Raw genomic sequence first — 12160 nt, 5'->3', positions numbered from 1 at the left:
CTGCACACATTACATTGCATCCTAAGACAATCATAAAATGGTCCACAGAGTGAGGATCCATAATATTATAATGGTATAATTTTTGTCTCGCTATGTTTATCTCTTAAATTTATTAGCCGATGTAATACTTTTTTTGGACATCATTTCACAGCAGGTGGCTAACTGCTGAATGCCGATATATTCAATTATATTTTGTTTATAGTTAACGGCCCACATGCGCAATGTAGGTCAAAATGGAGTTTTTATGGTATTTTCAAAACATAACCCTGGACATTCCTTTAACTTTGTAGATAATCTATTTATATAATTTTGAAGCCTTATTATCCTTTATATTTATTTTAAACACTAGCCGAGCCGGCGAACTTCGTACCGCCTCAGAATCAATAATCTTGTGTTAACTTATTAGCTAAATTAAAATACTCAAAATGAATTAAGTTCAATAAATGTGCACAAATCAAATCAAAATGAAATAGATTACATAGTTTTGGTTGGTTCAGATTTCGAAGCATGATAACTACCAAGTCAATCTTCATTTGTAAATTGTGCGGTGGCAAGCCAGGCAGATCCAATAAGTTTAAAAATTCAGTTGGATAGTTGGTTGCTTCGTCTTCATTTATTACACAGTCGATAGATTTGAAGGAATGCATTGGACCAACGATTTGATTTTGAATTGTGAAGTTTAAGTGATCCACATCTTTGTTCTTTGCCGCAAAAATTGCTCGTTCACTCAACCAATTGTGATTTTTGTGGTTAGCAATGACGTTCGGGAACACTTTGTTGATGAGGTCGTCCTTCGCTGAGACGAAATTTCAAAAATTCAGCGGAAACGAAATCAATCCATTCGATTCGTCGACAGGAACATGGCCGTTACCGATAGTCAGCAATTGCGTGGAGAAATTTTCGGCAGATGGATCGTTTAGCAATGCAACTCGCATGTTTGTCGTAAGCTGAAGTTTCTTCACATAGCGCCACAGAGTCTATGATTTGAGGCAAGCGTTCATTTCATTGGCAGCGGTCGATCTTGGAATGACTGGTAGTGTTTGGCGGAAATTGCCAGATAGAATCATTGCGCCACCAAAACATCTTGAGTAATTGCGCAGATCTTTCATAGTTCGATTGAGTGCTGCCAATACGCATTTGTGCGCTATTGTGCATTCATCCCAGGTGATGATTTTACTTGCTACCAAAACTTTGGCCATTGCTGAGTGTTTCGCAATACTGCTTGCCGGTGTTTCAGTCGTTTGAAGGTTTAACGGCAATTTCAACGCTGAATGAGCCGTTCGGCATCCTTATAACAACGTGGCCGCTATCCCAGAAGAAGCAACTGCTACAGAAATTTTGGATCTCGCACGAACAGTGGCCAAAATCAATGACATGAGAAATGTCTTCCCAGTTCCACCAGGCGCATCGAGGAAAAATAACAAACTGCACATGAGATAACACATGTCTTCGATCAAAAGCAAAGCCTGGTTATGTATCTCCTCATTCACTTCGAGATCGGGATTCTCTGAACTGACACGAATTCGATGTAAAATGTCATCTGACATTTCATCCTTGTACTTGTTCCACGGTTCAGGTGGATTTGATGGGAAGCATGTCGAAATAATGATAGCAAATAATGTGCGTATCTGACTTGGAGATGCAGAAACAATTGCTACAGCGATTTTCATGTCACGAACATTTACCATCAACAACCGCAAGTAGAAGCATTCGTCATTCTTCGGACTGTGTAAATGCGACCAAGAGCATCATTAGAATGCACATCCGGATGATCAGGAACCGCATCGCCTTGCTTCCGACGTTGAAATTTCTTGGATGAAGCGTTCCAAGTGTAATAACGTGGCATCTCAGAGTACAACAACGTTTGTGCAAACGGATCGCTTTGACAAATTGAAAAGAAACTGGTCAATGTTGTCGCTGGAGGTGTTACAGCACGTTGAGCAACATTCGATGCATTAAAATAAACTCGTTGACCATTCTCCAGATGCACCGCCAAATGTACAGCAGTGGGATGACGTTCATGAATGGGGAATGAGAAAATACACCAAATTGCTTCATTGCAGCTCACATATCGACAAACTTGAGTTTGAACGCCAAAAACCACAATATCGCTGCCTTTGTGTGACATATTTGCAGATGTATTTGATGTACTTTACTGAATTGCAATACTCATATCTCAGAGATGGCGGTGTATACGGATTTTTTTGTGATTTCCTTACTTTTCCAATGCGCGAGGAAGCTTCTCGAGGCCGAGACGAATAAAAAAAATTCATCGAAACCAGTCAATCAGTTCTATATCATCAATAGACATCATCAAAAAAGCCGTTCCATACAAAAATTTATAAGAAAATGAATGTTCTTCATAATTTCTTTTTCCGTGAATTTTTCTGATGTTTTAATAGTTATTTTGCTATTCAGGGCGGAGACAAATCCAACAAATTAAAGATCATAAAAATCGGTCCAGCCGTTTTTGAGTTATAAAATAAATGGTGTAATTAACCCAACTTTGTTTTATATAGATAGATAGATTAGATCTTCTGGCTCGCGGCATTGTAAATAACACTGGAAAATTAATCACACAATTCAAAATTACATAATAAAGCAATTATTGATACGCGCACATTCACAAATTTGATAACCTCACAAAGTGAACATTTTAGAAGGCAACTTATAGTTTGAAAATCACCATCAAAATCGCTATTTGTCTACAACAAAGTCTTTCGGTATTATCTGAGGCTGAACTGAATCAACTGTCAAAAACGCCATGTTCATACATTCTTTTGTTTGTTTGTTTCTTGTTTATTGTTTCTGTCATGTATTAGAGATGGCGTTGTATACGGATTTAATTTTTTTGTGATTTTCTTTTATTTTCGAATGGCGAGGTTCATTGTTCAAAATGTATGAGAAAATGAATTTTCTTCATAATTTATTTTTTCCGTGATTTATCCAATGTTTTAAGGGGGGACATGCTCGTCGAAGGTCAAAATTGAGTTTTTATTGTATTTTCAAACCATGATCCTGGACACTGCTTAAACGTTGTAGATAATCTATTTATATAATTTTGAAGCCTTATTATCCTTTATAGTTATTTTAAACATTTGATGACTGCATGAAGTATTTTTGTTACATAAAATAGTATTCTTTTAAACCTCTCGCTCTAATGTTTTAGAATATAGTCATATTTCGGTACAGAACTGTGCAGTGGTGTTAAGATTTTTTACATTTATTAATTTTTAAACGCATTTATAAAACCATTAGTATAATTTATTACGAGATAATTTTTGTAAAATATTCACGATAAAAAATTATTTTGATAATCTCTGTGATCCCAAATTTGACAAGAATTAGGCATTTTATTATTCAAAAAATCGGCAAGATTAACACATTTGAAGATGATTCTAAAGATATTTATTATAAGCTATGTCTTTGACCATTCAAGTGTGATAAAAATCTTATGAATAATGATTGCTTTATAATAATTATTGACCTAAGAAGAAGGTAGTGTTTTTTTGAAATACTCCATTTCTTTTGTCATTCCCTAGTGGTTAAGCTACAACATACGGCCGTAGCCATAAAATGACAAACTATAATTAAAGTAGGTAGTAAAATTATGTTAACGCGCGTGTTTGAACATGTATCTAACCGAATTTTTTTTTATTTTTTTTTAAACGGTACATGTTCAAACACGCGCGTCAATATCATTTTACTCCCTACTTCAATTATAGTTTGTCAATTTATGGCTACGGCCGTATGTTGTAGCTTAATCACTAGGGAATGACAAAAGAAATGGCATATTTCAAAAAAACACTACCTTATTCTTAGGTCAATAATTATTATAAAGCAATCATTATTCATAAGATGTTTATCACACTTGAATGGTCAAAGACATAGCTTATAAAAAATATCTTTAGAATCATCTTGAAATGTGTTAATCTTGCCGATTTTTTGAATAATAAAATGCCTAATTCTTGTCAAATTTGGGATCACAGAGATTATCAATATAATTTTTTATCGTGAATATTTTACAAAAATTATCTCGTAATAAATTATGCTAATGGTTTTATAAATGCGTTTAAAAATTAATAAATGTAAAAAATCTTAACACCACTGCACAGTTATGTACCGAAATATGACTATATTCTAAAACATTAGAGCGAGAGGTTTAAAAGACTACTATTTTATGTAACAAAAATACTTCATGTAGTCATGAAATGTTTAAAATAACTATAAAGGATAATAAGGCTTCAAAATTATATAAATAGATCATCTACAACGTTTAAGGAGTGTCCAGGATCATGGTTTGAATATACAATAAAAACTCAATTTTGACCTTCGACGAGCATGTCCCCCCTTAATAGTTATTCTGCTATTCGGGATGAAGACAAATCCAACAAATCAAAGATTATAAAAATCGGTCCAGCCGTTCTTGAGTTATAAATGGTGTAACTAACCCGACTTTGTTTTATATATATAGATTTTGATGAACATGTACCGTTTAAAAAAAAAGATTTTTTTTTCGGTTAGGTACATGTTCAAATACGCTCGTTAACATGATCTTACTCACTACTTTATTTATCGTTTGTCAATGTATGGCTATGGCCGTATGTTGTAGCTTAACCACTGGGAAATGCAAATAGAAATGGCGTATTTAAAAAAAATACTACCCTGTTCTTAGGTCAATAATTAGGGCACGTGGGCCCTTAATACGATAAAGGAGCAAATAAAAATATATATGGAAAAAACAAACCAACCATTCATGCCTGTTGCACATAAATGCATTTACCACAAATATAGAATTGTGGACTTATCGTGATTCTTCTTAACCCTTTCACTGTGGAGCATTTAATTACTATTTAATTACCACATTTAAATAACATGCTAATTATATCGAACGACCAACTAATGAGGGTACAACAGCTGTGCCGTCAGCGGTGAAAAAGTTGTGACATAAAGTAGTTATTATTGTAATGTAAAGTTGGTACTTGTTTACTTTATGATGGATATCAGATGAATTTTGTTGTATTTTCACAGCACGCTGTTGGAAATGCTACATGGAGACTTTTCTTTGGCTGTGCTTGAAATAGAAAACTTTACAAACAGGAACGCTCGATAGTTTTCCAAAAATGTCTAAGATTAGATATAGGTAACATCGGTAATATAAAAAAATATCTCTCGGTTTTACATAATGTACTTTATTTTCATCATCATCTCCGTCCAATACACTTTCAGCTATCCGCTATAACAATCACTGGTAACATAAAAATATAATCCATACTGAGGTAAAGGGAAATCAAACGCTCTGTTTGAGAGTGCCACGATGGCTGTTTATTATTGCAACAAGGCGACAGAAATACAGGAATAAATTTTTATAAATGAATAATACAGGTTATAATGTACATTGGCTACTCTCTTAGCGTAACAAAATCATAACACGATTTATCTATATTCGTACCATTAATATAGGGCTCTGCTCGAAGGAACTGTGCCAAAGGTGGCCAGTATGACAACCACTGGTTGAAGCTTTAGGGTCTCGGCTATCCAAAACCACTTTTCAACCCTCAAGTACGCCTTCTACAAGAGAGGGTGAAACCTTCTCGTGTTCTGGGGGAGTAATTTCTATAGAGAAGGTTACCTTGTCCAAGTAAACTACAAATGGCGATGTTGGTTACAGTCAAGTTTTTTTTATTAATTCAAAATGATAGTCGTAGTTGGAAAATCGTTTTGAATCGGATGAAGACTGTGTGTGTATGGCTGTATGGGTGTATCGGTGTATCGGTAAATCCGGCCTAGGACAAGCAGAGACCTATATCTGCCCATATTTAAACACTATAATGTACAAGAAAACTTATAAATAATCGGGGAATTTAATCTACTGTAAGGCTTTTAAGCGGGAGAGAGTAGGGACGCAGTCTCTTCCTGATCTATTTAAAATTAATTTAATATTTATTATTACTAAATTATAGAGATCGCATCAAGAAACAAACGTAAACGAAAAGGCATGATAAAAACTATTAGATTGAAGCTATATATCGGAACCCAGTATACAAGAGTATGTCTAGGGCAGTGATCGCCAAACGGTCGCTCGCGCGCTACCGGTAGCTCGCGTAGGATATTTTATCATATTTATAAATTTGCTTCTCAAATTTCATTATTGGACTCGGAAATTAAATATTTCTCGAACTAAGTTTCAATGAAAGTTGCTGTTGTAATAGGCATAACGATCTGTGCTGTATCGTCAAAAATTTTCAAGAATATGGCCCTTCATCAGAAATGGAATTTATAGAATTTCAATGTGATTTGTCGCTGAAGTTAAGAGTATTACCTCAACTGTAGAATTTTAGTTCGAATTGCGCTCAAGATGAAGGCATTGTTTTGTTCATCCTACTTACGTGAAACATCGTTTTCCACTATGAAGGTGGTTTAAAGTAAATATAAAAACAGAGTCACAGATGTACCTACATCTTGATAATTCGTCACTATAGGATTGGTTTGTCGAATATCCGTTTTTGTTGAAATCGACCTTTCAGTGCAAAATGATTATTTGTACCTATCTAAATCTAAATGGACCAGAACCATTCTTTTCTTTAAATTGCTTTGTAATGAAAACAGCATTCATATGCTGTAAAACCAACAATTTAAATACCTCTTTGTATTTAAATATAGGATAATGATATTTGTTTTTCGTCTCCTGAACATTTGACATTTGGTCTATTCAACAAACCAATCCTGCAGCGACGAATTGCATTCGGATGGTAGTGACAAGGAAAAGGAAATCACCGAGAATTGAAAAAAAATGTGGAGGAAAGTGAATACCATTTTACTCACTCACTTAACTTAGGTAGTATTGAATTTTTTAGATGGGCGTATTATATTAGATATAGAAAAAAAGTTGATTCGTTGGAAGACATAATATTGAAAATCTGTTTGATGATGATAGGGGACCCATTGGCTATACTTGAACTGGTCATTTCGAAAACCCCATAACTGACAGAAATCAAATTTTTCAGGAGAGATAAAAAACCGTGTATTTTTTTTTGTTTAGTGACATACGTTAAAAAAAAATCCTCGAAAGCTGTAGAATAATAATATAATGGAGTTTTTGAGTTCCAAAATAAATAGGAAATTTTATCTAATTTAATGGCAAAATCTGTTTTCATTTCTTGTAATTGTGTTGTTTTCGAAATGAACATGTGGAATACCATTATAATTGTTAATTAATAATTAATTTAAATTTAAAAAAAAATATTTGATATAGATTATGCAAATTTTGTATTTCAGATAATAAGTTTATCAAAAAAATCAATCAATCGTCAGTTTCTATGATTTGCCACTAGAAAAATGTTTCATGAAAAGGGATATATTTTTCAGGAATTTGCTGCCGAAGTTTTTTTAAGTCATTAAATTTTTGTTGTATTGAATCTTTCTATGAGAGAAGAATACTCATAATACCTATACCTATGTACTCGTAGTATTGATCCTATCTTGACGCCGGATTCAGCGTTTTGCAGTACCGACATCCCTATCACAGGGAAGAGTGAGTGGCCCCGCATTGATACAGAATGAAAAATACTTTGAAATCTTTTGTGTCAGTCAAAACCACAGTCTGAAAAAAAAATCTGTAATATGCGAGAGTACAATTCGATCTATGTAGTCCATCAAAAATGTGCACACTTCATTTGGCCCTTTTTTGCTGGTCTTTCGTGGTAGCAATACAATCCTGCCTTATTTGACTTAAGATTGTGAATAAAAAAAGAGTTTACCCATAGCTGGCGATAATCAAAAAATTTATGCACAGGAATATTCGGAAGTAAAAGATTTTGCATATAGTCGATGTACTGTAGCTAAGTATAATCCGTGCGAAAACAACATAACTAGGTACTGCATTTATGTTGTTTTCGAACTGACTTGAAACTTTGACTTGAAATAAAATCGTGTTGCATATATTCACAATTGACTTGTTTTCGAAGAGAATGATAATAAACAATAATTCGTAATAAACGCATTTTGCCATTTTGTGTCAGTTATGGGGTTTTCGAAATGACCAGTTCACTTTTAAAGAACTTAAACAAGCTCCACGCATAAATAGGGCAGAAATAATAAACGCAATACGAAATTATAAAAATGGTAAAGCTATCGGCCCTGATAATATTTACAACGAAATGATAAAATTATTAGAAGAAGATCAATTAGAAATTCTCGATGATTTGTTTAATAAAATTTACGAAACGGGCATAATTCCCGATGATTGGTTGAAATCGACATTCATCACTCTACCAAAAAAGGCGAATGCAAAGGAGTGCAGCGAGTTTAGAACAATAACTTTGATGAGCCACATGTTAAAAGTTTTATTAAAAATCATCCATAATATGATTTTTCGAAAATGCGAAGAAGACATGGATAACACACAATTTGGCTTCAGAAGTGGTTTGAGCACTTGCGAAGCACTTTGATGTGATGAAGATGTTAGTGTTGATGTTTATATGTGTTTCATCGATTACGAGAAAGCATTCGATATTGTTAGGTATCCTAAACTTCTCGAACTCTTACAGGAGAAAGGCATCGATGCAAGAGACATTCAACTGATAGCTAACTTATATTGGAATCAAACAGCGAATATTAAGATCGAAAACGAAATCAGTGGAGAGGTAAAAATTCGTCGCGGTGTAAGACAGGGGTGTATATTGTCACCTCTGCTATTTAACATGTACTCAGAAGCTATTTTCAAGGAAGCCTTACAAGGTGAATCGGTGTGTATTATGGTTAATGGAAAACATATTAACAATATACGATATGCCGATGATACTGTGCTGATTGCTGATAGTTTAAAGAGTTTACATCAACTGGTAGAAAAGGTTAATGAGGTCAGTAATTCTTATGGTTTGAAAATGAACCTGAAGAAATCAAAAATAGCGACACCAGACACCAACACAAACTTTGTCATTAACAGCGAACCAATCGAACGTGTGTGTGTATTTAGGTACATGGGTCAATGAGAAATGGGACCAGTCTCAGGAAATAAAAACTAGAATTGAGATCGCAAGGAGCGCCTTTCTCAAAATGAGACGCCTCCTTAGCAATCGAGATCTTAACCTAGGTCTGAGACTGCATATGGTACGGTGTTATGTTCTCTCAGTTCTTTTCTATTGTATGGAAGTATGGATGCTAAACCAAGAGATGTCACGGAGACTTAAAGCTTTCGAGATGTGGCTGTATAGACAATCGACCAACATTAGCTGCATCTCTTTCAGTGCTGATTGCATCGCGTAAATGAATATACTCCTCCGAACGCAGTTTGGCTTGGTTCAACCGAATGAAAGTGAGGCGCTCCGCTCGATTTTGACGTACATGTTGACGCAATATTGCTGAAGCAATCGACTAAATCGCAGCAAATAGTTGTCAGCATTTTGACGAATCATCAAACGATATGCGTAATAATTCATCGAGCTCACCTTCTTGGTTTCCACACCTGAAATGAAATCAGTGAAATTAGTGAAATTATTGTCATGTTGAAATGAAAATTATGATATCGATACTCACCGCTCAATGGATTTATCATCTTGATATTGAAGTGATATCCATCTCCTCCTTGCCAAAACATCAGCGGGTATTGCAATGCATCGTATGAATGGTGTGTTTCGTATGTTCTTTGCAGTTGTCCAGTGTCGCGACGTGTAAGCACAATATCGTGCGTTTCCAAGTAAAGTTTTCACCGACAATCGCAATTATTGCGACTTCATCTATTGTTGGAGCGTTGACTTGGCGTTCGTGTGTTCCAGCGGGTTGTTTATCCGCTCTGATCACAACTTTGTAGTTATCACGTCTTGGTATGCGATCCAACGCAGTTTTGAACAACCGAACCAATGCATGATGTTCATGAAGTAGTTGCTGCAGATCTTGAAGAATTGCTGTTTTCATTCCCGTATTGATCGTTTGACGCCGATCAAGTTGTTCCTCCATATTTCCCATGAAGTAAATTTGGATGAATTTATGATGTGCGCCTTCAAGCGGTTGCAATGATCCAATTCGATGGTGAATTTGGCCTTGGATCTGTAAGTAGAAGGCGAAGTCAGAATTACTGATTTATGATAACCAAAGCAAAATGAAAGTTTATTCTCTCGAGCAGAAATTACCATGAATGTTAGATTGAATCCGCGTTCTTCGATAATGTCTGCTCCAAATGAAGTCATTTGGAAAAATCCGTTGTATCTTTGAGTGTTCGATAGAAAATGTCGTGATTCTGATGTTTCGCCACGAAGCAATGGATGGAATGGCTCAGGTAGCGGAGGCAATAATGGCAATTTCACCTTGCCACTGAGACAGCACAATCCAGGCGTTTCTCCACCGAACTTCAATGCACCGCAGTGGTCACACACAACCTCTATTGGGCCAATTCTAACGAAAGCATGCCAGATATAATCAATTGTGCAATCGTATTTAAACGCTACTCGATTCAAATTAACACCTGAAGCATTTCTTCTTGCGCGTCGAAGATTATCACGTTGTTGATCTGTGCAATAATCTCGACGATTTCTCATTGCCAACTGAGCCATTTGACGTACTACCTCTCTTTGTTCTTGTGTTTGTGAATCACGAAGTCGGGCCATACTAACGCGGCGCTCTTTTCGTGCGATTTCTTGCTCATCTACAGTAGATTGATAAGCAATATTCTAAAGTCTAATTGCATTACAGCTCCGTTGTGAAAGATTAGATCTTCTGGCTCGCGGCATTGTAAATAACACTGGAAAATTAATCACACAATTCAAAATTACATAATGAAGCAATTATCGATGCGCGCACAATCATACATTTGAAAACCTCACAAAGTGAACATCTTCGAAGGCAACTTACAGTTTGAAAATCACGATCGAAATAGCTATTTGTGCACCTAGCTGGTAATGATTATTCACGGATATTGATTGTCGAATCAAGTCCGAAGGATGGGTTTTGAAATTGGTAGGTAAATAATGAGCAATACCAGCGATGAGATCATGTAATTTTATCCCTGGCGTTAAATTTAATCGAAAGAAAATTTTGGGATGTTTACATTCGTTTGATTTATTTGATAGACGCAGTCGGAGAAGCAAAGGAGATTCAGGCAGGACTACTTCCTCCAAAATTCGCCGGGATCTACAATTACTACTATATACTACGAAAGTCTTTCGGGATTATCTGAGGCTGAACTAAATCAACCGTCAAAGGATAATGCACACAACGCCTTTCTTTTGTTTGTTTGTTTCTTGTTTATTATTTCTGTCATGTATCAGAGATGGCGTTATATACGGAATTAATTTTCTTGTGATTTTCTTACTTTTCGAATGCGCGAGTTCATCGTTCAAATTCATCGAAATCATTCAAAAGCCGTTCCATACAAAATGTATGAGAAAATTAATTTTCTTCATAATTTTTTTTCCGTGAAATTTTCCGATGTTTTAATAGTTATTATGCTATACAGGGTTGAGAAAAATCCAACAAATCAAAGATCGTAAAAATCGGTCCAGCCGTTTTTGAGTTATAAATGGTGTAACTAACCCGATTTTCTTTTATATATATATATATATAGATATTAGTTTTATAACGTAACATAGCTTTAGGGTATTAAAACAAACCTAAGATGCTAACTTAAAAGTACACTCTGTCTGAAGATCCGTGAAGCACCCACATTATTATCAATTATTATTTACTTACCTAATTTTCATTGTAAAATTATACTTTCCTTATATTAGTATACTTAATAAAATTATCAGGTATTTTATTGTTTGATTACTATTTTCTAACTAACGTTTGTTATTTTTTGTTATAATAATAAAAAATCGGTGCGTGTACTTATATACGCGCGTGCGCGTTAGAAGTTATACTTCTTTGGCGTAACAAAACAAAACGTGTGATTACCTAAATTCTTCGACTAGCACTGGTGTGGTGACTTAGAATCAGGTTCATAAAATAAATAAAAGTTTTTCTTTGGTTCATCGAACTATCCAAATTGTTTGTTTGTCTTATTGGTAGGAAGTTGAAATGAAACACTTCGAAAGTTTGGAGTAGTTTATATTCTTCATTAATTACACATGGTATACTTTATAAATTAAACCTTAATTTTAATCCCCTAATTTTAGAGTACAATTATTATCTCTTGGACATTAAATTTTTTATTCATATTATTGTC

The 12160-nt window shown here is 34.8% G+C and overlaps 1 protein-coding gene across 1 annotated transcript; it reads right to left on the bottom strand.

Moving 5' to 3' along the window:
• Window positions 1-9302: 9302 nt before the first annotated feature.
• LOC147068857 (uncharacterized) lies at window positions 9303-10604 on the bottom strand. The gene is made up of 3 exons (XM_085951554.1): window positions 10131-10604; window positions 9711-10047; window positions 9303-9466 (listed from the first exon to the last, which is right to left on the bottom strand). The coding sequence occupies exons 1-3, from the start codon at window positions 10602-10604 to the stop codon at window positions 9303-9305; spliced, it is 975 nt and encodes a 324-aa protein (XP_085807680.1).
• Window positions 10605-12160: the final 1556 nt, after the last annotated feature.

This window comes from Rhyacophila brunnea, unplaced genomic scaffold (assembly GCF_057557595.1).
Source record: "Rhyacophila brunnea isolate RB1 unplaced genomic scaffold, BYU_Rbru_1.0 scaffold_24, whole genome shotgun sequence".
Lineage (NCBI taxonomy): Eukaryota > Metazoa > Arthropoda > Insecta > Trichoptera > Rhyacophilidae > Rhyacophila > Rhyacophila brunnea.
This window is presented reverse-complemented; position numbering and strand designations above follow the sequence as displayed.

Bases quoted from the DNA above. Each gene is read 5' to 3' on its own strand.
- LOC147068857 (XM_085951554.1), bottom strand. From the start codon at position 10,604: ATGGCCCGACTTCGTGATTCACAAACACAAGAACAAAGAGAGGTAGTA. The intron at 10,048-10,130 runs GTAATTTCTGCT...TTCTACTTACAG, and splicing joins GATTCAATCTAACATTCATG to ATCCAAGGCCAAATTCACCA. The intron at 9,467-9,710 runs GTGAAAACTTTA...ATTTCATTTCAG, and splicing joins CGCAATAATTGCGATTGTCG to GTGTGGAAACCAAGAAGGTG.